Source organism: Dermacentor albipictus, chromosome 1 (genome assembly GCF_038994185.2).
Source record: "Dermacentor albipictus isolate Rhodes 1998 colony chromosome 1, USDA_Dalb.pri_finalv2, whole genome shotgun sequence".
Classification (NCBI taxonomy): domain Eukaryota; kingdom Metazoa; phylum Arthropoda; class Arachnida; order Ixodida; family Ixodidae; genus Dermacentor; species Dermacentor albipictus.
Window position 1 is genome coordinate 418,190,689 of NC_091821.1, and position 27,701 is coordinate 418,218,389.

General features: G+C 46.5%; 2 protein-coding genes across 2 annotated transcripts in view; one reads left to right on the forward strand and one right to left on the reverse strand.

The window, feature by feature from the left end:
• Positions 1–27,701, reverse strand: part of mys (position-specific antigen beta subunit myospheroid) — a 388,332-nt gene that overhangs the window by 244,851 nt on the left and 115,780 nt on the right. The window lies entirely within an intron of this gene.
• Positions 20,672–27,701, forward strand: part of Actbeta (inhibin subunit beta) — a 212,504-nt gene continuing 205,474 nt past the window's right edge. Inside the window, exon 1 of the mRNA XM_070532237.1 lies at positions 20,672–21,068. Coding sequence (XP_070388338.1) covers positions 20,678–21,068 — 391 coding nt within the window. The 5' untranslated portion in view covers positions 20,672–20,677. The remainder of the gene's footprint in view (positions 21,069–27,701) is intronic.

Here is a 27,701-nt window from a genome sequence, read left to right on the forward strand (position 1 = left end):
GCATGTCGCTGATATGAAAAATGTAAAGGCCATGAAATGAACAAGTTGAGGACAAATATTTAAATGAAACTTTGTCATTCAAGAATCTTGTTTACATTATTGTACAAATGCAACGGTCAGGAAAAAGCTCAATGACGCTTTCCTTCGTTCCAATGTATTGCCGGGAGCAGCTATCACCGGTCGTGTATTATGAGTAATTGCACCGAAATTATACACGCAATAGAGAGCACGTATAAAAAGCAGGAGTTCTGCAACATATACGAGGGCGAGTGAAATGAATGTGAGCCGATGCGAATATATGCGAAACGGCGTAGTTTATTCAAAAGTGGTCTCCATGACCATTTAGACATTTGTCCCACTGACTAACTAGTCGCGTGATTCCCGTTTCATAAAATTCCATAGGTTGCTGCTTCAAAATGTCTGTAGGAGACTCTTTCACGACATCATCCGACACGAATCCGGTTTCCTTGAGCTGTTTATTTAATTGCCCCAAAATGTAGAAGTCGCAACGCGATGGGTCTGGGCTGTATGGCCGATGTTGCAGCGGTTCCCGCTTGGACTTCGCCGGTTTTGTATTAACCGCATCAACGACGTGAAAACCGGGATTGTCGTGGATCAAGATTACTCCATTCGTCAACTTTCCACGTCATTTGTTCTTGATAGGGACATGCAGACGATCCGGCGTTTTACAATATTCGAAACAATTGATAGTCTCTCCAGGTTTGCCGAATTTGATCAGCAATTGCCCCAGGCGATTGAAAAAACAAGTCAACAATACGTTTCCGGCGGAAATGACGGCCTTTGTTTTCTTTGGGGTTTTGAATTCGAATATTTCTACTGCAAGCTTTGCCGTTGTGTTTCAGGCTCGTAGTAGCGGCAGCATGATTCGTCCCCGGTCGCAATTGCAGACAAGAAATTGTCCCCCCCTTTGCGATACCGGATCAAATGAGTCAAAGAAGCGCCGAACATCTCAGTCTTCTGGCGGTGGTTCAAAATCTTTGGCATCGATTGCGCACACAAGAGCCGATAACCGAGGTGCTCATGAATTATGGCGTGAACCGAACCGTAGCTGATGTTCACACTCTGCCAGTTCATCGATGCTTATCGTGCGTTTTTGTCTAATCAGCTCATCAACCTTTGCAATTGTGTTGGGGTTGATTGCATGGCGGATTTGGGCCGGTCTTGGATCATATTTGCCTCTTCCTCGTCCTTCTTTGAACAGTTTGCTCCAATGCTCCACAGTGGTCAATGAAATTCAATGTTCAACGTATACACTACAGCCATACGGCGACCAATTTCTTTTTCGGAAACACCTTCAGCTGTCAAAAAACATCGCGACACCGCGCTGTTCAACTTTTGCAGTGTCCATTATGTCAGGTAACCATGTACAACCCAGTGTATGAGAGCATTAAAGAACCTTTATCCTCACACCTGCTTGTCACTTTTGGAAATTATAGATGCCTGTGTGCTACGTGCATGCTTCGCAGATAATGAACTGAACCATTATTGCGCGGGATGGGTTGGCTCACTTTCATTTGACTCGCCCGCGTACGTTAGAAATGCGAAAATACAATAAAATATACAAATGCGAAGATACAGCTTGATAAATGGCAAAAAAGTGTCACTGGAAACAAAGTTCACTGCACGTATGCAAAAACCCTCGCAACAAGATATATAAATATACGTATGTCTCCTATAAATCTACGTAGCTAAGAAAAAGTCACTGTATACAGTGCGTCAAACAAGGCAAATAAACATGATGCGTAATCACAGATTCACAGATCACAGAATCATAAGGCCTGCCCCTCCTTCCTCCACTCCCCCTGACTTTTCGCATGCCAGGGAAGGCGGCGCACGTCTTCGCCGCTTTTCTCCTTTGCGCACACAAGACTGTACCACCATCGTCGGCTCAGCCATGCCACACCCCCCTTACGCTTTCACACGCACATACAGCATGCGGCGCGCCGTCATATTATCGCCTTTGGACTTTGTTCGGACTTTAATGGCGGTGACGCCGACGGCAGGTATACGCCTGGAGTGTCCGTATAATTGATATCGCAGTAATATAATAAGAGTATCCGGCAAATGAAGAAACCCGTGGCCCATTACTTTCTGCAAAAGAAGAAGAAGTGACAAAATTGAACTTTCACCGTGCGACAACTCGCTGGCCCGCAAGAATGCCTTTTTTTTTCTTTTGTTGGGTGGGGACACCGAAATGATAAAACCCGAAGAAAAGGCACGTTGCCCCCAATCGAATGCCTACTTTGGGCACCTAATGGGGCTACCGAAGGAATATCGAAGAAAACGTGAGACGCTTGGTCCACAGAGAACCACACGCATACTGCTCGGTATCCTACGCCGGCGAGACAAGACTTTCCGGAGAGGTTGCTCTCAAGCGAATGCGTTGCAATCTGTCTATAGTCCCCACAGTGGTGGCGGCGAGCGACCATTGTTTATTTCTCTCGTCTGCTAGCCGGAAAGCGACTAAAACGCTGCCAGGAAAAAATCCACTCGGCCAGAGTGGATTTTTTCCTCGTGTTGCCCCGAGTGGTAGCAGCCCACTGGCAGCCCACGGGTAGCAAGAACAAGAAAATTGAAGAGGCTCAATGTGTTGTCGCGAGTAAAAGTCAAAGTAGAAAAAATAAATTAAACGTAGTTACCTTTGCTGGCTTTAGTGTCTTGACATAGATGCTTCGGCGCAGGTTAAAAAACTGTTGATATTCTTTTCTGTGACATGATGGTACAAATGAACCAACATAACACTTCGCCTCATCGGACCTCGCTGGGCGCTTTGTCAACTTGTGTGATTGTGTGTTCATTTGGCTTGTCTCGTATGGTCCGTGGCGCGACTTTAGAAAAGTCAGTGCACTTTTGGCGCCCAATGTTTATAACCACATTACACCCACAAAGTACCGGAATCGAGAATCTAAAGCACGACTTTGGAAATGTCAATGCACCTTTCGCATCAAAAGTTTATGAGAATTTTATACCCATAAAGTTTCAGAATTGAAATCCTTGCTCTCTGTAGATGCTGTGGCCTTCGCGAGATGCCGCGACCAGCCTGCTGACCATTAAAACTCACTTCCAGCTTTCTGCTTGGATGGAGCTCCTTGCGTTATGCGACTCGTGGTGCATGGGCGTTGGGAGCGAAATCCAGCGCGAGTTCGCAGTGTTCGCGCTGAAATGTCATTTCGAGCGTGAAAAAGACATTCTAGACGAAATCTAGAACGATTTTCTGCGCCGGGGGTTGTTTTTGTCGGAGGTGCATGACAGCCCAAAAAAAATTTTCAGGGGGAGGGGTGGCTGAGCCCCATAAGCCCCCCCCCCTCCCCCCCGGCTACGCCCCTGCACGTGTGTTATAGTTGACATTTCCAACAATTCCAATTAGTAATGAGCAGGCATTCGTAAAAGAAACGTCTACTCACAGGCGACGCAGTAACTCTTCTTCATTTCGAGAGAAACCGGTAAACGCTGCAGCTTAGATGTAATTCGATCTTGTCAGAAATATCTCTTTGGAGAATGCAATAAGAGCACAGTGCTGTGGCGTGAACAAAACATTTCCTTTTCAAGAATTACGTTAGTCTTAGTAATGCAATTAAAGGAATGAAAACTACCTGGGAACGACCTTCCGTACTCGTGCAATCATATCCATAGAAAACATCGCGAAATGTCTGCGTCGATAGGCCCACGGAAGACTGCGACACCATAAATGTTTCTTCGGGGTGTCTATGTAGCAGCCAAAGCTGTAAATTATCACAGAAGGCCTCGTTCAGCGACTCCTTATAAAGGAGAAGAGGAAACGCCGTCGGTGCGCTCAGACGAACGAAAAACAGAAAAAACAAAGAATTAGGCGGCGTGTTCCTAGCACTAACGACACCAGAATCTGCCCCTTCCTAGCCAATTGCTTCCGGTCCCTCCCAGCAACTAAACGCGGTTAAGTCGAAGCCATTGATGCGGCATTAATCGCAGTGAATACAGTGCGAATTGCGAAGGAACTGAAAGAGTTTCTTTCTATCCATTTTTATGTTAGGGAGCTTGGGAGTGGTGCTTTGGTCCCCATTCATGAAGACCTGCCAGTCGTGTTACCCGTCTTCAAACGATGCAATAGCTCCCAGTCTGGCGCAAGCGGGAGCGCGATATGTTGCGGAGAATTAACGTGAACGCTACAGGAATGACATAAACATTGGCGGGCCCAAGCATACTGTATAAGCGGTACACATGGCATCGAGCTCGCCTATGAAACGCAGCAAAAGTTGTAGTGTTCCTTTCCACGAAGTATCTGAGAGACCTGCTGAAATGTGCGCAAAGAAGAGAGCAGGAGGAAGCTAAGCCTAGACTAGAAAAGTCAAGTGAAGCAATGGAATTTTTTTATGTGCAATATTTAGGAGCTTTTTTTGTTTAATAACAATAATGTTACTCCACTAACAGACAGTGGAGCAAAGGATATATATATATATATATATATATATATATATATATATATATATATATATATATATATATATATATATATATATATATATATATATATATATATATATATATATATATATATAGTCATATAATGAGAAGCCAACAAACACTATATATATATATATATATACACACAGTGAAGTAGACGCGCGTATGAAGCGGTTTATTGACGTTTCGGCCGGGGTCCGGCCTTCATGATTCATGATCATGATTCTGATGAAGGCCGGACCCCGGCCGAAACGTCAATAAACCGCTTCATACGCGCGTCTACTTCACTGTGAATATTTACCCGGACCCAGAACTGCTTTTTTTCTGATATATATATATATATATATATATATATATATATATATATATATATATATATATATATATATATATATATATATATATATATATATATATATATATATATATATATATATATACTGGGCATGGGCATGGCAGCATCGACAGAATGCGGAGCACTAATCCGTTTGTCTTCCTTGTGCAGCTGTGTGGCCTTCTTGGGTGTTTCAACGTTGGCTGTCCGGACATCAGCGTGCTGAACCTCTCTGCGCATGTCCATCTTTCAACGCATCAAGACATCGATCAAGAAATACGCCCACCAGCATTGGAATCTTGGCATCCGTATCATCATTCTTCGGCAACACGTTCTGATTGCCAGGAACCTGGACTGCAGGGGGCATCACAGTGCACTCAAGCTATAAATGGGATTCATGCTCGTTTTGCAACCACTGGGCATGGCAGCATCGACAGAATGCGGAGCACTAATCCGTTTGTCTTCCTTGTGCAGGTGAGCAAAAAGTATGGAAAATGTTTTCGTTCTAATGACCTATTCCTGTTGGTGCTGCCGTGCCCTCGGCTTTGTTGCTTGCTACAGGTTTTCACATTGTGTCTGAGGAAATTATTATTGTTAGCCGGAGACATTGAATCGAACCCAGGCCCTGACATGACCCGAATTTTACAACAACTTAATGATATTGCAGTCGACATAAAAGATATGAAAGAGAACAGATTACTGAACATAGAGAACAAATTAGATGCCCTGTCCAGGCTTGAGAGCCGAGTAACGTCCTGCCAAGAACAGGTTAGTTGTATGAGTACAACGATTGAAAGGCTTGAAGCAAGGCTTGAGCATCTTGAAAATTATAGTAGGAGGTCAAATCTGATCATATATGGCATCCCAGAAACTGAAGAGGAAACAAATGAATCGCTTGAAGAAACCGTAAACAAAGATATTTTTCATGATATTTTAGGACTCGACCCTATCCCTATTGAGCGGATACATAGGTTAGGTAAACCGGCAATTGACAAAACACGTCCTGTAATCCTAAAGCTTTTAGACAGTAGGCATAAAACTGTGATACTCAAGAACGGAAAGAAACTAAAGGGAAAAGATTATTCAATTGGCGAAGACTTTTCAAAGAACGTTCGTGAACTAAGAAAGAAACTATGGGATAGCGCGAAGCCGAACCGAGATAAAAAAGAAAGGGTTTCCTTGGTGTTTGATAAGTTATATATCAATAATATTCCTTACGTTTGGGACTGCGAAAAAAATGATAAAGTGAGGGTTCAAAAAAACGACGGGATCGGCGCAAGTCGGCCCGTGACGCGAAGTTGTACGCAGTTGCGAAACCGCTCACCGATAAAGTGAGTGGTTCATTTACCCCAGCTTCTTTCTTCACTAAGACAGATAGCTTGTCTTGCCATAGTAACACGGGCCAATCTAGTATAAAAAGCTTGAGAATAGTTAACATTAACGCACGCAGCGTTGCAAACAAGAAAGACTCGCTTGAACTTAAACTGCTGGAGTTCGACCCACACATATCAGTCCTGACGGAAACTTGGTTACATGAGGACTTAGCAGATGACCTGGTATTTCCTCCTCATTATAAAGTTGTTCGCAAGGACAGGACCTCAAGGGGTGGTGGCGTAGCCATTCTCTTAAAAGACTCTGTAGAATGCGACCTTGTATATGATGTTCCTGACCTTGAATGCCTTTGCATAAAAATTTCTTGCTGGGGTCATTCTTTCATCCTGTATGGTTGCTATAGGCCACCAGATGCCGCACCCGACTATCTTATTAAACTACAACATCACCTGTCTCATTTCCAAAATAAGAAAATACTGTTAATAGGTGACTTCAATCTGCCAGATGTGTGCTGGTACCGCTTACAAGGCGGTGCTAAGTCTGGGAGCAATGCAGACGTTCTGTTTGATGTCATGCTTACTCATGATTTAGCTCAAATTGTAAATCAACCTACTCGTGTACAAGGTTCATCTTCCTCTATACTAGACTTAGTTTTTGCTAGCCGTCAATATTCTATGCATACTGTATCGGTCGAAACAGGCATTTCAGACCATCACCTCGTAAGCGTATCGATAGATTTAGTTAAGTCCCCTTACCACAACAAAAAAGCCAGTCACGTACGTTGTTTCAAGGATTATTCTAGGGCTGATGATGCCGCAGTGATTGATCATATGGAAACTTGTTTATCGAGCTTCGATGATAATGACGATGTCTGCAAGCTGTGGGAGCGATTCGTCGAAATGTGTCAATATTGTCTAAATGCCTTTGTTCCGAATAAACGCAAAAAAGTTCACAAACGCACACCTTGGATGACGCGGAAGATTATTCAACTGAAGCGAAAACTAAAAAGATCTAAGAAAAAAAACCACCAGTTAAGTCAGATTGAAACGCTTAAAAATAATCTTGAACGTGCGGTTCGTGAGTCAAAAGACTTCTACTTTAACACAACATTACCCAGTTTTGTTAAAAATGACCCAAGTAAATTTTGGAACTTCCTGAGTGACAGCAAGAAACATATCTCAAAAATAACAGCGGAGGGAGATACTTTGACTGATCCGATTGACATTGCACGCCATTTTAATTATTTTTTTCACAGCGTATTCTCTGAAAAAGGTGTACAAACTGTACAAAGCGCATCAAATTTTCCTGTATCGGAGGTTGACTTTGTTAGCCTCCCTGGTGTATTTGCTTTGCTTTTAGAACTGAAACCTAAAACTTCTTCTGGTCCTGATAATTTACCCAATGTATTTTTGCGACGGTATGCCGAAATAATTGCGAAGTTTCTTTTTGTGTTGTTTAAAAAATCTCTGCTGTCATCAAAACTTCCGGTTGAATGGAAGACTGCTCGAGTTGTTCCCATCTTTAAAAAAGGTGACTGCACATTACTACAAAATTACCGTCCTATTTCTTTAACTTCCGCATGCTGTAAAATGCTCGAACATATTATTGCTAAACATATTAACAAATTTCTTGAAGAACACTCCATATTAAGCGACTTTCAGCATGGGTTTAGAAAGGGCTATTCTACAATAACACAATTAGTTACAATAGTACACACCTTTGCTAAAACACTGGATATGAATGGTCAAATAGACACCATATTTATGGATTTCAGCAAAGCATTTGATAAAGTTCACCACGAAAAACTGATTCAAAAACTAAAAAACATTAATCTTCCAGACATTTTAATATCGTGGATTCAAGATTACCTCACGAATAGAGTGCAATTTGTTTCAGTCGATGGGTGCAGCTCCAGTTGTCTCCCAGTCACCTCTGGGGTGCCCCAAGGAAGCGTCTTGGGGCCTTTGCTTTTTCAGATTTACATAAATGATATTGTTAATGTGGTTACTCCAGGAACTCATATTCGCTTGTTTGCTGATGATTGTGTCGTTTTCCGTCAAATTACGTGTACTAACGATCAAAACGAACTTGACCAGTGTCTTCGAAATGTTCTTGATTGGTGCAGCGAGTTTTCCATGGTTCTTAACACTGAAAAAACAGTTTCGATGCAAATAACACATAAAAAGAACCCAATTAACCACGTGTATACACTCGGATCATCAACACTAAAGCAGGTTAATAGCTACAAATATCTAGGTGTAACAATCACAAGCCGTCCTTCCTGGAACTCACATATAGATAACATATGCTCCTCTGCATTTAAAAAGCTGTGTTTTCTGAGGCATAAACTAAGAAATTCACCTTCTCACATAAAACTTCTAACGTATAACACTTACATCAGGCCAAAGCTCGAGTATGCTTCGGTTGTTTGGGACCCATTCACTAAACTTAACATAGATAAATTAGAAAGGGTTCAAAGAAAAGCTGTTAGGTTTATCTATTCCAAATTTAAAATCACCGACTCCCCCACTGACCTCATGGCGGCTAACAATATTGAAACACTTGAAACGCGAAGAGGAAAATATCGCCTTGAATTTCTTTATTCTTTACTTAACCATAAGTTTGCTTTGGATCCTTCACAGTACATATCCCCTCTAACCACACGTTATACCCGACATCATCACATTCACTCATTGACACCGTATTTTGCGAAAACTGACTGTTTTAAATATTCCTTTTTTCCGCGGACAATATCCGATTGGAACCATGTTATGACATCTTAATAGTTTGCAATATTTGTCTCCTTATTTTTATGTATATTTCTTTTCATTGTGTTCTGTATCTTTTGAGTTTTAAGAATATATGCCTGTCCTGCTTGGACCCTGAAAAGGGTCTGCAGTATGTACTAAATAAATAAATAAATAAATAAATAAAATATATATATATATATATATATATATATATATATATATATATATATATATATATATATATATATATATATATGTATATTAGCACAGCTCTATATATGTTTTCGTTTCGCGATATATCGTCTGGCGCAGGCAGTCTGTCTCGTGCTGCACGTTGCAAACGCACCTAAGTGTGACAGAACTGCTTCGCTAATCTGGAGATCGCGAGATCCAGTACGTGGGTGACGCGTGAGTTTCGTTTCACAGCCGCCGCTGCCGCCGACAGACCTCCCCGACAACGCGCGATACTCTGGCGCCATCTCGTAGACATCGTCGCCGCCCTACGCTTTCCTTCTCCCCCTTTCGCCATACCCTCTTCTTCTGCTTTGCTCCTCGCGTCTTTCATCTGCCACTGCCCTCCGCGTTTGTTTTTTTCATCTGTCGCTGTGCTCGTTAGCTCGGTTTCGCCGACGCCAACACTCGCCACAGGAACGGGTGCCTGCGCCCTACAAAAATGCAGCAGATCCCACGATTTGGAATCTATATAGAGCGAAGCTTCGTGTGAGTGCATAAATAGTCGAAACACAAGATTGTGTTTATTGAATGTCCGCACAAAGTGGCACTGAAGGATTTATTCAGGCATTGCAGAGAGCCTAATGCAATGTCACCGTCGCTGCCGCGGATGGATGGATGGATGGATGGATGTATGGATGCTATGAGTGTCCCCATAAGAAAGGGGGAGGGGGGCGTTGCGCCACCAAGCTTTTTTTTATTATTTTGCCAAATTTTCTACCTATCCAAAAAAAGAACACGAATTCCCAGCACCAAACTTTCTGAACCCCTATTGGGAACTTTGTTATTTCACACCTCCGTTGTTTGTCGTCTCCCTACTTTTCTTTCACCAAATTTCCGATCGACTCTTACTAATCTCTGTTGCGCACATATTTACTTTTCAGAGCACATTTTCAGAGCACAGGCTTTTCACAGACTGACCTGCCCTCTTTTCTCCTACAGTGGCGGAAGCCCTCCTGACTTTGTCCCAAGCTGAAGAAACAACCATTCACATCGAAACCATTGACAATCTTTTATTGAATTCTTGGGTTTTACACGCCAAAACGTTTAACGGGCCCCATTGCACGGGACCCGGGTGTTTTTGCATTTCGTCCCCATCGAAATGCGGCCGCCACGGCCGCGATTTGATCCCGCGACCTCGTCCTTAACAGCCCAAGACCAAAACCGTTAATCCACCGTGATGAGTGGCAATATACGTAAGTCGGTGCGCTAGCCCATGTATATATAGTATTACTGCTGCTTTATTCAGGGGGGGGGGGGGGGTACTCGGTGAGAGATGCTGCAGGACAAGGCGAGCTTATCAAGCACAGAAATCTGGAGTGCCTCGACACAGAATTTGGGACCCAGTTCGAGAACACGGCGTTGCTTGTCCGGTAGGCTGTGGTCGCCAAGGATCCTTACTTCGTTCTTTCGAGCAGCAATCTTCTTTTTGGGTCATGAAGTCGGGCCGACACAGTTTCACGGGAATTCCGCAAGCTGATAGATCGTCCTGCACCACATTGCGTAAACGCTGCCGCACACACCCGGGTTGGGGCAGGATACTTGAATTGAATTCTGGGGTTTTACGTGGCAAAACCACGATTTGATTATGAGGCACGCCCTAGTGGGGGACTTCGGATTAATTTCGACCACCAGGTGTCTTTAACGTGCCGCCAGTGCACGGGACCATGGACGTTTTTGCATTTCGCCCCCATCGAAATGCGTCCGCCGCGGCCGGGATTTGATCCCGCGACCTCGTGCTTAGCTGCAGCGCAAGATTATAGCCGCTATGCCACCGCGGCTGGTGGAGGAAGGATGGGCAGCGGAAGAGCAGGCAGTCACCGAAGAAGCTCGCCTTCCGCCACCACTCTGAACGAAGTAGCCTCCAAAGGCGTCGATCGTGGCTTCGAGAGGGCTGCAGAAAGCCACAGAGAACTTGAACGTCAGGGGAGCCGGCAGAAACCTTGGCGTACCAGGACGCAGTGTGAGCACGGCTTATGCAATGAAATATACAACACAGCAGGACTGGAGAGATCGAGGTTTTGACAAACAAAAAATCCCGCTTAACAGGAAATGAATTGCAGTAGGGTGTCAAACACTGCGAGTTGATGTTCATTACAACGACAGCGCAAACGGGACGCCGACACGGCGAAAAGAAACCCACAGGACAAGCGCTGAACTTGTCAGTACGTCAACCATCTCATCCAGTTTTACTCGCTACAGCAAGAAAAACAACTTTCAACCAGTGGTAGCCGACCTTTCGACCTCCGCACGGCCCATGCCATGCTCTGTCAATTGAGTTACGGCGCGGCTGTCCTTTAGTGCAATTGGGTGTTTGGGCATGTGTACTTAACCTAGCCCTTGAAGTCAGGACAAGGCGGGGGGGGGGGGAGGGGGAGAGAACTAAATTTTTTTAGTTCCAGTGAAAGTAGGTCACTTTGGCAGACTCAGGACATTGGTCCAGTATTGGGGGCGAGCTCCACCACTCTAAAAGCTGGTGCCGCCGTCAGCGTGACGTGGTATGAGGGATTACGTGGACACAGCGTCCGCGTCGGCTGCTTTGGAAGCGGCGGAGCAAGTTGAAAACGAAAGTTTAAAGGCCCACATGAGCTGCGGTTCTGATTAAGTGGGGAAGTTTTCCCGCTACGGGTGTCTGCTTGACAACACTTGAAAGCACTATAACAGCCATTGGCTGCCTTCGAAGGCGTATAATATGGTAAGCTGCTGCTCGGTGCCGCAGTGCCGGACGTACGCAACGGAGCCCGGTGTCAGCCTTCACACGTGCCCGCAGGACAAGAGGCTGCGTGAAGCTTGGATCGCGAAAATTAGAACCGGTAAGCAGCCATCGGCTACAACTCGTGTGTACAGCAAGCACTTTCCCGAGGAGCATTTCTGATACGGCGTTGGGGCTGCGATGTTCGCTAAGTAGCAGAATTAAGGCGCACACTAAGACGCTCGCCCGCGCGTTGCCCGGCTAATGCTACGAAGCTTTGGTATATGAACGTGTTGATGATAGATACTGGCAATTTCAGTGGAATGGAAAGCAAACGGTAGAACCACATTAAAAAGGGCATGGAATATGCTCATGTTTCATTTAGCCCCGAACAATGTACTGGATTAAAAAAGAACTAAGCAGCGAGAAAATGCTCGTTAAGAAGACTGATAAACATACAGTGCGATGCAACTTGAGAAATAATGATATTGCAGCGTCCAAGAATTTAGAAGAAGAAAAAATGCTGAATCGTCGCGATGGCACATATCACAAGTCACCGTAGGCGTCGAAGTTCCCAGTTATAACGAAATTATCTTTGAACAATTGTGATAGCGTCCACGCAACGATTTCTGCTTTTGCGCTATCAAATGCTCATATGCTACGGATTAACGAAGTACTATAGCGCCAAACAGACGACACGGGAAGAAGAGACACAGACGAAGCGCTCGTCTGTGTCTCTTCTTCCCGTGTCGTCTGTTTGGCGCTATAGTACTTCAGTAATGCACCAACTAGCCCAACAAAAAGTTTTGCTACGGATTAAAGCTGACGGCTCGGTGCGAAAACACGCTCGCAGCGAAAGCGAAACATTGTGCGCGGACATGCATGCAGACGCGCACTCGGTCATTGCGAATCCGTGCGATTACTGCACTGAGGCTTCATTCTGTTATGCTCCATTTGGTTATACAGAGAGCCCACTATAAGAACATATTTCACATAGTTTGCTCTCTGCAATTGCCTACCTTTCACGTGAGAAACCGGTTCGTGGGGACTCCATCGCGGCGACCTCGCGCAGTGGGCGTCCAATGTATGTATTCGGTAAAGAGATAGTGTGTGTAAACCATTCTGTGGTTTCTGTTAGCCCAAGATTATTTTGACAATAAAAAAATTCTCTCGTTTCGAGAGTACTTACGGAAACGTCCAGGAGGCCACCCACGTGGTGCTTTTATTGAGTGCCGAGAGCCAAACCTCTACCGACAGATGGCGACTCCGTAAGTATTTGCCTCCAATATCCTTGACGTGCTGCACCAGAGGTGGTCACCATACTTTTTGGAGCGCTCCTCTTAGCCATTGGGAAGCAGAGTGTGCGCATACTAAGGGTAGGTTCCGCGTTATCTGTAGGTGAATGTAATCTACATAGTATGGTGCGACTAAGGTGGGCGTGCTAATCATGGTGGCAGACGCGGATAATCCTTGAAACGGCAGGTGTCAGATAGTAACACGTTCTCGTGAGATAGGAATGAGGGGAGGGATAGAGAGAAAGATAATCAATTGCTTCTTCTCGGCCTCAGTGTAAGTTTACTTTCCTGCATCGAAGACGACAGCCCGCTGGTTGGCTTCTCCCAAAACCCTGAAGCACAGAGTGAAGGTATTTAGGGCGCGATATTTTTGTTGCGGGTAGTGCTGCGACGAAGGAGAGCTTACCATCAAACGTAGTGACTGGCTTTACATAATTTCAAGAATGAAGCATATTTTGCGTCTCGAAGAAGGATGGCGGTAAAGGACGCCATGTAGCCAAGAACGATGGTAACTTACAAAATGCCCCAACATTAAACAGACTGAGCCCAGTTAGCTACGCGGGACATTATCTCATCAGTCCGGCAGCAATTTAAGAAACATTTTCAGGTTGTTTGCGTACTTCCTGGCAGTATTTCCGTCTTAGGCCTAAGTTAGTAACCGAGTAACTGGATTATGTACGTTAGGCACTCGTAGCCCCAATTTCAAATAAATAAATAAATAAATAAATAAATAAATAAATAAATAAATAAATAAATAAATAAATAAATAAATAAAGCTAGTTATTTGGATTGAAGATTTAGTGCAAATGCAGTGACAGTTAGCCACCTTGGAGCGAAATACTTACACAGAGAGTCGTATAAACGCCATTCGTATGGCACCTTCATCGCAACGACAAGGAGAGACTCGTTAAGAGGAGAACTCTAGCGAAAGTCCGTCGTATACAAATGCACAAGAGAGACAATGTCGAAGCGATGAACAAGACGACAATTAATGAGGGGGAAAACCTGGAAATACTGAGGCGGACGTCGATTGCGAAGCAATTCCAGCGAAAACGGGGTCAGGTTTTCTCCCGGCACTCCGACTGGACCACCTTTTTCCGTGTTAGCAGGGTCGAACTTGACAAACGTCTTAACGGTAAGTCAAAACCTATCACCAGTCCCCAGGGTCGCTCTGCTGGAAGCCGCAAAATGCAAACACACACACACACACACACACACACACACACACACACACACACACACACACACACACACACACACACGCACGCGCACGCGCACGCGCACGCGCACGCGCACGCGCACGCACACGCACACGCGCACGCACACGCACACGCACACACACACACACAGCAGCTCTACGGCGACGGGAAGCACTTCGAGAAGTTTCACTGAACCAGCCTCACTCCTGCGCGCCCCGCCCACCACTTACGACCCCCGTTTTTGGCCAGTAGCCAAAAAAGAAAGAAAAGGAAAACAGAGAAAGAGAGAAGGAAGACAGTATTCCGCGTTATAGCCACAATGTCAAACCTACGCCATTTCACCTATGTTGTTTTTTTCTTGGAGAGGGGGGGGGGGGGGGTTCACGTTGAACGATTTTCTATTGACTGAGTTCAGATAATGGCTAGGCCATTTTTTTCGAGCGGGTGGCCTTTTGCTGTCCGCAACCTGAATTCGCCCATTTTGTTTCTTCGCCAGGAAGAAGTAAACGATCGTACGCACTCAGCAGCGCCGTGAGGAAGACGCCCTGGGGGGAGCAAGCGATAGTGGCATGCAGCTGGGTGCTCTAGCATGCACAAAGGGTTTATTAACTGGGCAATTACCTGAAGGGTGTTCGCGCGTCCCGTAGCTGTACTGTACAGCGGATGCAGGACGTGTGGCTACCGGCACGGTACGACGCCGTCACTACATTACTGTCAGAGGCGGTGCGAAGCGGTGGCTGAGGCGCCTGGCCGCATCGACGCATTCATTGCTTGGTCTTTCGACCCGCGATACGAACCGGGCGAGACGGAAATGGGCGGTCACGGCGCGTGATGATAATCGCTAATGAAGATGATGCTTTGAGGAACGCCGTAATGGAATGTGTCCCCCCCACTTATATAGCTTCCTTTCCCTTCAAACTGCAAATATGATTGCGTTCTTGACGAGTCAGTTCATCTCACCGCGTGGACGGTCCACTTCGTTCTCCCGATTTCTGTCATCGCTGTCGCGTCCGCTACGTGTTGACCATCCGCGGTAGGCGGCACATATTTAGCCACTTCATTTATTCGTGAAAAAAAGGAGGAACCTCATTTCGGCGATGCAGCTGGCGAGATCGAGAAGTTCGAATGCCGTCGTTCCTAACTGATTCTCATCTCCTGTTTTTCTCCACCATCTGTATACTTCGGTGCCTTCACTACAGCATCTTGGAACTGCTGAGTGTGTCGGAATCCTTCTCGGAAACCCTTTCGGTCCTCCACAATGTTGGATGTCCTATTTTGTCCCTATGCTTATTCTAAAGCCATATTCTAGCAATGATTTCCAACGGGGATATCATACAGCGTGTTACCTTATTCTAGTTTATAGCTGGTTGTGCGAAGTAGCTGCCAGCTTTGCTAAGTACCGAGTATTTGACTTGTATGATCGCTTTCTTTTTGCTGACCCCGTTAGCACTTTCCTCAGCGTCGGACGATAAAGATGTCGAAGAAGCGTGCCAGAGCAGCAGTTATAATCATACATGTTATTGTATAGAACACTAGCAGCAGAAGCGTTCATTGAAATTTAAAAAAAAAACAATAAGTGTGCACCTTTCAAGACGTTCGTATTTCGTCTTGCTACACAGCGCGCAACCAATACAAAGGGCGCACTGGGTTCCACGCTAGTGTTGCTGTTTGAATTGCGGTAAGAATTCGAGAAAAAGAAACGCGCAACATCGAAAGTTAACCACGGGGTCTATAACATGAAACTATGCCAATATATTTTTATTCTAATCTCCTGATGTCAAATTTGTGTAACCGCCGACGCAAGCCTCCGGCGGCCACCCGCACAGTTGGCTGAACAGACCAATCAAATGCACTCCTCGTTCATAGGAGGTCACTTTTGTCTGCTTGAAAAATGAATAACATTGCCTACACTGAGCAGCTTGTCTTATCTAATTGGCTGACAAGAGGCGAGGAGCACGCTCAAGGGGAGAGGGATTCGATGGGGCCGAGCCACCGCACTGAAAATCGATGACCGGATGAAGAGGGTGGTGCTGGCGTCTTCGATTGGCCCACTTTCCCTTACTTAGCTTGCAGTGGCTAATCGAAAATTGCGGCGGCATGCAACGGAAACTTAATAATGACGCTAAAACGGATCCTCAGCAAAGAAGAGTTGGCAGAACGAGGTCGTAAACATGCCGAAAGTGCTCGAAAGCGTTACACGGCCACGCAAAATGTTTTATTATATGCAAATAAACCCATGCTCTCCGGCAGGTGCGAGTAACCAGTGCCTGAGCGATCAGTGGCAGCCATCATTTAGTTCTTTCGGAACGGGGTAGCCTGCGGCTATTCAGAAGACAATTCAGTTTTGTTCGGCATATTAATGCATTTTTAACGCTGACGCGTCACTTTGACGCGGTGAGTTTTTGTGGTTTTGTGACGTCATGTGACAGGCAGGTGACAGTGGGTGCAGCCCGAAAGCTTTTGACCAATAGCCGAGGGCTAATGGCGAAAAGGCATCGAATCAGAAATAACTATTTTTCTTTCGTTCGATCAAATCATGCATAATCAGTGTGTACACGTCATATCTAATGGGGAGCTATCGCCGTTTTCGTGACGTCGCGTGACAAAGAGGTGAAGTGGGGGTGGTTCAAAAAAGTTTTTGACCAATCGCGGAGGGCTGATTGCAGAATTAGAATAGGAAAGTTTGGAATAGATGAACTTTATAGCGCCACATATTCAGCCACTTGGTTCCAGCTGGCCCGTGGCTGCTGAATATTCACCAACGTTTGCTTGCCAGGATTTCGTGAACAAGCTTCGAATGACTGATGGCAATACAGAAATATTTGCCACGAGTGCAGAAGCATGAGGCCGCGGCTAACCTATATTTTCTTCACGGCACACACAGTTGACGCTACCGTCTTGTACTTCGGGAAGTGATTCGTAGGCATCTAGCAATGTACATACCGCTGCACCCACTGTATACATAAGAAAAGACTGTCTGAAATTATCACTGGTAATGGAGGAGCACTCTATTCAATGAAGCGCGTTCAAGGCAGCCAGTGCGCTGAAGACACACTGTATGCCTGAGGAAGGACCGTCACAGCTTGCCACTAGTAACGAAAGAGCAGATGCTGTTGCCGATGAAGCGCTTTCGGAGCAACCAACAGTGAAAGCTCTCGTGAAGAAACAAATTCGCTGTATAAGAAGACAGTTCGCCACGTTTTTTTTTTCTGTTTTACTTGTTGCTGGGAACGGGAACAACATGCGCATCCAATGCATGTAGTCTTCTGAATGGGCAAGGTGATCTTGCAACGTGCTTCTTGAGGGGGGAGGAGGAGGAGGAAATAAAGAGAGAAGGCAGGAATGTTAACCAGAAATGCGTCTGGTTGGCTACTCTACTCTGGATGTTTGTAGGCAAATAAATTTTGTACACAGAAAGAATGTGGCAAAATATTCTACGTGACCCAGATGTCGGGGCAGGGAGGGCATCGTAGTGTACAGAGAACCGAGCAACATGTCTTCAGACCTTCTGTGAACCTCGGAGATCGTGGACAGTATCTGCAAAAGCGAATTACTTTCATCGGCCCTTTTGCCCGTACTCGTTGCAGTGCTTGGATTTTCATTGCTCTGATACAAAGGCACCGATGCTAAGGGCGCATGCGCTCACGCGACCGAGTTGCGGGGCACGTTCGCCGCAGAACGGCAACTGTTATAGCAATATTTCAAACGCACGTGCTGTCGCCCGAGAGCATTGGGGCGACTGAAGGTTGACATGCTGAGGTGGAGTGCTTCGGGAAGGACCGCCCTCCTCTTCTACAACCATCCTCTCTTGCCGTGGCGGCTTCTGAGGCAGGCTCCTGCGGCGGGAGAAAGGGAGAGAGAGAGAGAAGCGAAGAAGGAAAGGCAGGTAGGTTAAGCAGACTGAGTAGGTTAACCAGGTTAACCTACACAGGTTAACCAAACTGAAGTAGTGGTGAACACGGTCGGCCACCATCGAAAATCTGATCTGCCGGTCAAACGCGTCGGTTTTTATACACGAGTCATCGAACGTTCCAGAGTAATCTCTGGTGCCCACACGTCTTCCAGAAAGTTCTACACCATTCGCGTCCCGCATACATGCAATCAGAATACACAAGGTTCGGTCACGACAGACACCGGATATAATCACCGACAACATTACAGAAACTTCTGATACATGCTGTTACGTTTGACCTGCGGAGGCTGGCGATCTTTTGGGAAGCGACTCTCCCCAACTGAGCGGCGCCACCATGTCTACTGCGGCGACTCGCTTTCTAAGGACGACAATACAACAGTCCCCAGCCAGTCGGCGCCACCGTGTCTAGGGGCGGTCGGCGGAGCAAGTATTGTTAGTGTGTTCGCCGTCACCGTCACGGTCTGTTTGGAGCAGGGGAGCTCCTGGAAGATGTTTTGCGGTGCCGTCTCACGGGTATTAGAAGTCAATGGACAGATGCGGTGGCCACTGTCTGCGGAATCAACTCTGGGATAAAGAGGCGCCTGCTCGGGGCAGGAGCCGTGTCTGCGAGAACCCTCTCACCTCGGTGTGGTCAGTGAAACCTGTGAGAAAGTGAATGTGTAAACCCTCCTCCTCAAAGGCGGGTCGGCGACGATGACTTTGGTCGCTCCCATCGGTCGAAAGTTGAACGGCCCTTTTCCCTCACCTAGGGATCTAGAGAGGACAGAGTGCATTTAAGCAGCCGTCGTCGGCTGTTCAGGGTGCATTCTCTCTCAGTCATGCTATACTGATGAACTGTAACGTTCTCATCTAGATACTATAAATAAACAAGTACCTGCTTTCATCAACGTCCTCAGTGTGGATGAGTTGGACGACGCCACGGGCCAGCTACCATCTATTCCATGCCCGACCCCAACCTTTACAATGCAGGCGCGTCCCGCGCTGAGGGATAACATTTGTTAGACGGTGAAAAACGCTCACCCGAATAATATAAACAAGTCCACGTGTCAATGTATAAAGTTACGTGTACTCACGCTATAGATGTGCTGGTTAAATGCTCTGTTTTCTATAGAATTACACGATGAAACAACAAAAGCTATGCCGAAATACCCTCACTGCAGCAAATATGTACGTCAAGTGCATTATTCCTTTATTAAAGCAAATAGGTTTCTAGAAGTGTTCGGCAATTCGCCAACATTGGCAATCATCGTCGATGGTACCTGCGTACTTTCTTCAGTACATACCAGGTCCCTGCATCCCCCAGTTAGGACTATGCAGCCACACTCGCCTGTTATGTTTCTGATGGCGCCCGATGCATATCTCACTTTCATTCTCACGAACAGACACTGCAAATGTGGTTTGCGCAAACTGATTCGTGGGGGATAACTGACTAAACTAATTCGCGACACCTTTCCCTCGGACCTTGCCTGCATATACGAAGGGAAGCAACGCTACTTTGCTATCACTTGCCCGCAGTTGCGTTCACAAATGCTCTGCGCAATGCGCATTGTCATGTTGAGCCTTGCTATGTGGACGACCATGATGTTATCAAACTTTTCATCTGTGTCGGGCCCCCTCATTAGAACAGACGGTTATCTGTTTTCTATAAACCCGAGAGGTGTCCGCTGTCTGAGTGTAGAGGTTCAGGCTCCTGTCCTCTACATATGTCTACACAGCAGCCTGTGAAAGCACCGGACCGTTTAAGGACTCGAGGCTCTATGTGGCAGCCTGTCACCGCATTCAGACGTAGCACCTCGTTTTCCTTTTTTTCCTTATATGTTGTTTATAACTATTCCATTTCCACGCGTTGGATAGTAAACAAGCTTCACTGGTGAGCTTGATGACTTTTCCTCTTGCGTATCTCTCCCTCTCTCTCTCTCTACCAGTCTCGCGATGTGTTTCAGCATAGACGTGACAGGGTAGTCAACAGAACTTTCTTATACAAACTCCCAAACCTTAGTTATTCGGTGCTTTAATTTCTGCACAACCAATAACGGACATTCGCATAAGGCAGGATTTCTCTACAGATTCTCCGATTCACTGCAGAAAGAATTTTCGGCCCTCGAAAAGAGAGAAAGCGAAGCTTCAGCTCCCGCGCGATTTGGTAAGTGCGACATCCCAGCGAGCAGGATACGCTACAACACCCTGCTGCGGCTAGCCAGCGCAGAGCTACCGGCGTCGACCGAGAGAGAGCCTGACGCCGTCCGAAAGAGAGAGCCACGAGCAGAGCGCACGGACACCGGCCGTCTGACGGGACGGGGAGCAGCAGCAGCAGCAGAGAAGAGCAACGCCGCCCTCGCCCCCCCTCCTTCACTCGCCGCAGGAGCGACGGGTGGCGGCAGCGGCGGCGCGCGGCGGCGTCGTGCTTTCAACAAGTGCTGCCCTCGGCACAGGACCCGGCGGTCGGTCCAGTCGTCATCGGAGCTCGAGCATGGCCGGTGGCGCTCTCCAGGCGGCCCTCGCCGCCGCGCTACTGCTCGCCGGCTGCGGAGGACGCTGCACCGCGGGCGTCGGCGTCCACGACCGCGGCGCCGGCGGCGCGCCCCCGCCCTCCTCCGCCGCGCTGGACGGGGACGACCAGCGGCAGCTGAAGCTGGACGCCGTGCGCCACCAGATCCTCTCCAAGCTGAGCCTGCGCGAGCGGCCGCCCCAGCACCGGGAGTCCGCGCCGCCGCTGGCCCGCGAACTGGCCCTGGAGGCACTGCGCAGGGTGCACCTGCTGCCCGAACCGCGCGCGCTCGAGGACCAAGGGGCGCCGGACCCGAGGCAGGAGGACGACTACTACGGACGCACGGCCGAGATCATCGCCTTCGCCGAACCCGGTGAGCGTTTTTCGCTGTCACCCTCCCGCGTCCACCGTCTCCGCATCGTTTGTTCCTCTTCCGGGACGCCGTTTCCTTCCGGAAAGAAAAAAAAAGGAGAAGAAGGAGAAAGAACTTTCTTACCAGGCGTTCTCCTTTCGGCTCGCTCTTCTCCCGCCACTTCTCGAATTGTCCCTGTCGCTCGTATGCGAAAGGTGTGCGGACCGCATCTGCCTCGCTACTGAAGAGTGGCCCTGTGTATGATAGCGAGTAGGCGAGGGGAAGGACTTGCGCAGTCTGCGTAACTGCGTTCTCGTTTTATTTGGCGCGCCGCGCCGACGGCTCGCCGGTGGTTGAACACGTGCTCCTCCCGCAATTTTCGCGGGCCGTGCGTTTGCCGCGCTGGAAATCACCTTCGGCGTGTTGCGGAAGCAACTGGACGCCACTCTCGCGCAACGCGGCGCAATTCATTCCAAATATATTTTAATTTGCTCCCTTCAGAACATTGCTTTTTCGGCGTGCTTACACTCGGCCATCTGTCAAATGTCTCGAAGCTTAGCAAGACACAACACCGATAAAGAGCAGCGTGCCCTCGCTTCGAAATCTAAAGCGCGAATTTATTTATTTATTTATTTATTTTCTTTGCACGCCGCCCACCAGACTGTTTCAAGCTGGGCAGATAACAAAAATATGTGCATCATAAACAAACAAACAAAGCTGGTAGCATGAAAAAAAAAGAAAACACGCAACAGAAATTGTCACGATCTCTTCGTGCACTGCATCACGAGATCCATTTAGGTTATTCAAATCGAATACAGCACATGGAAAGAATGAAAGAAATTATTAGTTCCATGAAAATACGGGCGTGGGAAAGCGAGTTCGGTATAATATCGCGCACGTTTCCCAGCGAAACGGCAAATGTACGATGTAGGATCAATAGCAAAGGAGTAAGCTCAAAAAAAGTTCCAGCGACGTTTTCTTCTTCTCCATGCAATCCTTCGGATATAACGCATTTCCTTTTCTTCTCTTATCACGCAACTTTTTTTTTTATCTTGCGCAGTTTAGGCACTTCCGCAAATTTCTGGGTATACGGGCTTGTTCAAATGGCTGCAGGGTGAGTGCCGTTAAACCGAGTTGGCGCCGCTCTCGGCGTTGTGGCTGCTCAGGCTACGTGTGTCCCGTTTAGCGATCCCCGTTTCGGACGTTTGCTTCAAGCTCGGACGGTAACTCTCGCCGACGTCTTAGACGGATTGCGTTGGCTCGAGAAATCGCGATAACTTGCGGGCCCGATATGTTGCGTAAAATGTTAAGCGTACGCGGCTGCATGAGCGAGATAATCAGTTCGGCGGCACCAAATTGCAGTGAACGCAGCTTCTAGAGCGTTCGTGAATCTCGGCGTAATTTACCAAATTCGATAACAGTGACCGTGTTATTATAATTATTTAAACGAAAATAAATCAAAGAGATGTAATTCACATGGAATGGCGACAGTTACTGCCTTTCGTATTGTAGTGGCAATGATCATTATGAAAATATACTGAAATAAAAGACTGGCATTGCAGTTAGCCACCTGCGTGTAATTGGGAGCGACCAGTTTAGTTTAGTACATGCTGTGGAAGTATTCTTTCGCCACCAATCATATGAGAAAGAAAAAAGAAAGTGGCAGCTAGGCTTGAAATCTTGTATCTCAGTGCTGGAAGGCCAGTTAATCGGTGACGTACTTCCGTCGTCACTTAATGCATTACGATTAGCAACTCCTTGATGACGTCAATGATATTTGCCACGCTAAGGTAGGAGCAATACTTGCAAGCCTTCGTAGAATTTCGGCAGGCATTGTTTTTGGTTCTATCTTCTTGTCCCGAATACCACTGTGAAATGTCTCGCGACACTTGTGAGCTTACAAAACTGAGCCAATGCATGCCCGCAAGTTTTCCTTGGACGTGATCCAGAAGTAAGCCTTTGATCCAGAAGTAAATACATTGCACTTGGATTTCCATCAGGATTACCCCCACCCGTAGCAACGTCACCACCCCCACAATTACGATTTTCTTAAGTATAAAATTATTCCGTAGTAAATGCATGAGGTTGAAATGGATTAATACCGCAAATTGAGGTGACGGAGTATGATAGGTATGATTACATTCTTTTCTTTTTTTTGCCTACTGCTGGGCATATATTTTTTAAATGGTTCGGGCTTTAGTTCGAACGTTCGCAGCTTTTTGGGTAAAGTGGAACGTTTGGACCAATATATGTGTTTATTTGTATGTATACGAGGGGAGAGGGAATTTATAGCTACAAAACATAGATACCAAACAAAGAAAACGAAAAAAGAAAACGAATTGGTATTCCATCTGCATTCCTTGCTTGTCCTGTCTTACATTCTGTATTCTTTTTATCATTGCCTTTACACTTGTGAAATATATTCAGACGTTTTTTATACCCAATCTTCAACGGCTAAAATTTCACAGTTACGCGAAAAAGAAAAGTAACAAAATTACATAAAACACACATGCACAACAAACGGTATCAGTGCCATTCCAGAGAAAAGAATGCGAATGGACAAAATTACAGTTAATCTATCAAAATATGGCTATTAACTTTTTTTTTAATTGCGTAAATTACGCTTAGCATTTGTATAAAAAATTGGAAAGTGCTCATTATCGCTCTATGCGAGCAACCGGAGCCGATCCTTCGAAGCATCCCGTGTCAAGGTTGGTGCTCAGTTTGCCCTCATTATGCAGTCAAAAGCGAGTAGTAGGCCCAAATAACTTCCCCTCCTTGATTAATGGACACGTTCAGGGAGCGTGGGCAACTCCTTTCAGCCGTCTTGCGGACCGCCACCAGCGGATCATTATAGAGGACCCTGTGGCTTACTGACCGTTCGGCTACGTCACGCCTACACCGGAGCATGCGAGGGTAATGTTTGCGCTCGTTTGACCGCAAATTATGACGTTCGACGGAAGGCGTATCTAATTAATGGGCGTTCAAAACCTACCTCCCCTCCTCGTTCCCCCCTTTCGCTAAAGGAAAGCCTTGTGAGGCATTGCATTGTAAAGGGCTCAGGAAGGATCGATTTTCTTCACCAGGGGGCCGTTCAATGTGAACCTGAATGTGCACGGGCGTGAGGCATTTCGGCACCATCGGAATGCGGCCGCCGGAACGGCACACCATCTTTGCACTTAGCTGTCGGACGCCGTAGCGGCCGGTCCAGGACGGCATGTGACGTGCCGGATATATTTCAAAGCGCGGGTAAAATTACGGGTAATCTGTCAGAATATGGCTATTAATCTTTATTTAATTGTGTAAATTACGCTTAGCGTTTGTATAAAAAATTGGAAAGTGCTTCTTATCGCTCTACGCGCGCAGCTGGAGCCGATGCTTCGACGCACCCCGTGTCAAGGGGAGAGAACACGGGATTGCCTTAGATAACGGCTTAACAGCTTAAACATAGCAAGGAGGTACGTCAACGGAGATCTCAGATGCGGCTTCATTCGACGGCTTGGCGGAAATGTGAGAACAGAAGTTGCAGCGTTTAGGTCATTGAAGTTTATATGTCTGCGCTTGTCCCACTTTCTAGATGATGCATATCAAATTGACGTACGTGCATACATACATACATACATACATACATACATACATACATACATACATACATACATACATACATACATACATACATACATACATACATACATACATACATACATACATACATACATACATACATACATACATACATACATACATACATACATACATACATACATACATACATACATACATACATACATACAACCCATCTGTTTATTTTTTATTGCAGAAGCGATAATCAACTGTGGCCGATTCACTGCAGACACCATGTACTGCTCACTCTAAAAGCAATGAACAGCATAGTGCTGGAAGGCGTTATTTGTGAACTACAGTCTTTTTCGCATGAAATGTCTCAATGTGGTTTTGTTGAGGAAAGTACAAATAACAGTTGAAAAAACAAAAAGAACAGCAATGTAGCCGTGCCTTAAGCTGTTCTTGAGAAGAATGCTATAATTACTTTGTAAATTCTAAATTTGCCCCTTCTCGAATATTCACATACAAAGTCGATAGAGGGAAGTGTGCGATGACGAAAGCCAAAGAAAACTGTCGGCACCTTTTCGTAGCGATTGGCGATTACTTGGTAGCGTCTAGCAGAATGGTCGTTGTCTTCGTAGAAATTTAGGTCATTCGCCGAACGCTTGTTGTCGACAGTGTGTACGTAAGCTGTCATATACTGAACGGAACTGTTACACCAGTACTCTGGAATACACACTAGCGAAATTGTCCTTAACAGACAATGTTCTGCTCGATGTTAAAGGGACCCTGAAACGCTTTTGACGATTTTCTACAAACGTACTGAGTCGTTAGAGTACGTCCTTCTGATCATTAATTGACACATCTAAGTGCTCTGCGTAAAGCGTGTAATTTATTATAAGGTTTTAAAAATGCACATCACTGCCGATCGCAGCGCACTGCTCGGCGGAATTTTAAGCCGCCCCTACCCATATGACGTCAGTGGGGCGAGCTATCCGATTGGCTGACCAGGGCGCGTGATCGATAATTTTTCCAACTTTATGGTAAACAAATGATTTTCGTAATAGTTGGTATGTTAGTTAATTTGTTTTTATAAAGAGAAAGTAGCAGAAAGAGAATGCACAAGAACAATTTTTCAGTACACTTAAGCACTTCCGGCACACAGCAAGTGTCGTGTGCTTGTGTTACAACGTACTCCATTTTGACGAGAGCTCCGCGGTCAGAGTTGGTCTCAGTCTTTTCGCGAGCACTATGATTCGACTTTGTTGCCTTGTGGACTGCAAACGTAGCGACTGGCAATATGTCAAGCTGCGACATCGTGTCCCTCTGCAGGGCAGCGTACGAGCGAACTGGCTGCTGTGCATCGGACTGCCGCTATCCGATCGGCGCCAGGATTTGCACGTTTGTGGCCGTCACTTTACACCGGAAGATTACTAACGCACTAGCGTTTCGCGAGTCCCGTATTAGGGCAAACGTAAGCGCAAGGGGACAGGGTCTGGCAACTTGACTGTGCCGTAACGGGATGAGCCGAGATGAGCAGAAGGGCAAAGGTGAATGGTCTGCACGGTGCAGCCACCTGGTGGCATAGAGCTCAACCATACACAGTAGCAGCAACGAAGCGTATTCTTTTTTGCTGCTGGTGTGTATTTTTCGCAGGAGTGTAATTATCAACACGTTGTTTGTATAAATGTTTGAAATGTTTTACACTTCGTTAGAGCAATATTAGCGTTTCGTTTGACTGGTTAAGCGCTGCGCCAACAAGTGTCTGGACCGTGCAGACCGATCAGGCTGCTCACGCACGTCTACTCTGAAGTTCCTTCATCAGCTTGAGTTTATGCCTCCAGCCATTTGCCGAAATGACCAGCTTGCCTATGGTTACCGGAATACCGGCCACCTTCGGCGCTACGACAGAATGCTCGCAACGCACGCTGCTTCGATGGCTCTCGCTTGGGGTGGACAGCCAAGCGGCCAGCGGAGAGGTCTCGCGCGGGAAGAGGCGTGCTCCAACAACCGGAAGTGGACGATGTGACGTCGCATCGTGACGCAAGACCAGTGAAGGCGGAGCTTAGCCCCGCTCGCTCGGCGAACGAGTTGAGGAGGAAAACCATGGCTGGGGAGGAGGGTAACTTCTAATCGCTTGTAGCTCCATTAATACGTAACGCTTCACTTAAATTGTGGTGCGAATGTTCTACTTAAGCTGTACCCTACGCGTCTACAAAATTTGTCCGAACCGTTTCAGGGGCCCTTTAAGAAAAATAGAGAGGTACAGACACTGCAACAAAGTAACAAGCAAGCAAGAAAAAGAAAACAAAGTGCTGGCGTGGCTAGCGTACTTAAGTAAGCGCCTGTAAAAAGCCCTATCTCCCTTTTTTTTCCTGCAATCTTAGCATAATAAATAAAACCAAAAAGAACAACAACCGAGTGAGCAAACCACCAATAAAGCTTGCGACTCCTTCCTGGTGAGGGCTGAAGGCAAAAGGCTGTAAACTTGAGCAGCTCAACCTTGCGGTCGAGGAGGAAAAAAAAAAGAAATGCAGAAAACGAAAGAAAAGGAAAGGATGAAAGATAACGGAAGTCCCAGGGGGGTTCTTTGAGTGCTGTGTGACAGTACGACGCCGAGGCAAGTGTATCGTGAGTCAGTCCCCAAACACGCAATATAGACGCCCGTCTACATGCCGCCAATCGGCCGGCGGTGTTCCCGGCATCTCGTATGACCCCATTCACTGACGCGGTTGCGCGCACCGTAGCAAAAGGAGACGTCGCGAAAGTGTCGTTCCCTGCGAGCTCCTCGTTCGCCGCTTGTTGTAAAGTCAGTGATTTCGGCTTTGTCGGGCAATGTGGTCGCACCGTCGCCGACCAACGCGAAGCGGGACGGGAATAGAAAAAAAAAAAATTGATTCAAGAATTCACCAGTCGTCGACATGCTCAGAAGAAATAAAGGAGGGAAGAGAGAAAGGGAGGGAGGAAGAAAGCGATGGAAAGTACGAAAGAAAAAAAGAAAGAAAGAAAGAACGAAAGAAAGAAAGAAAGAAAGAAAGAAAGAAAGAAAGGAAGAAAGAAAGAGCAAAGTTACCTCTAGGAATAGAAGTT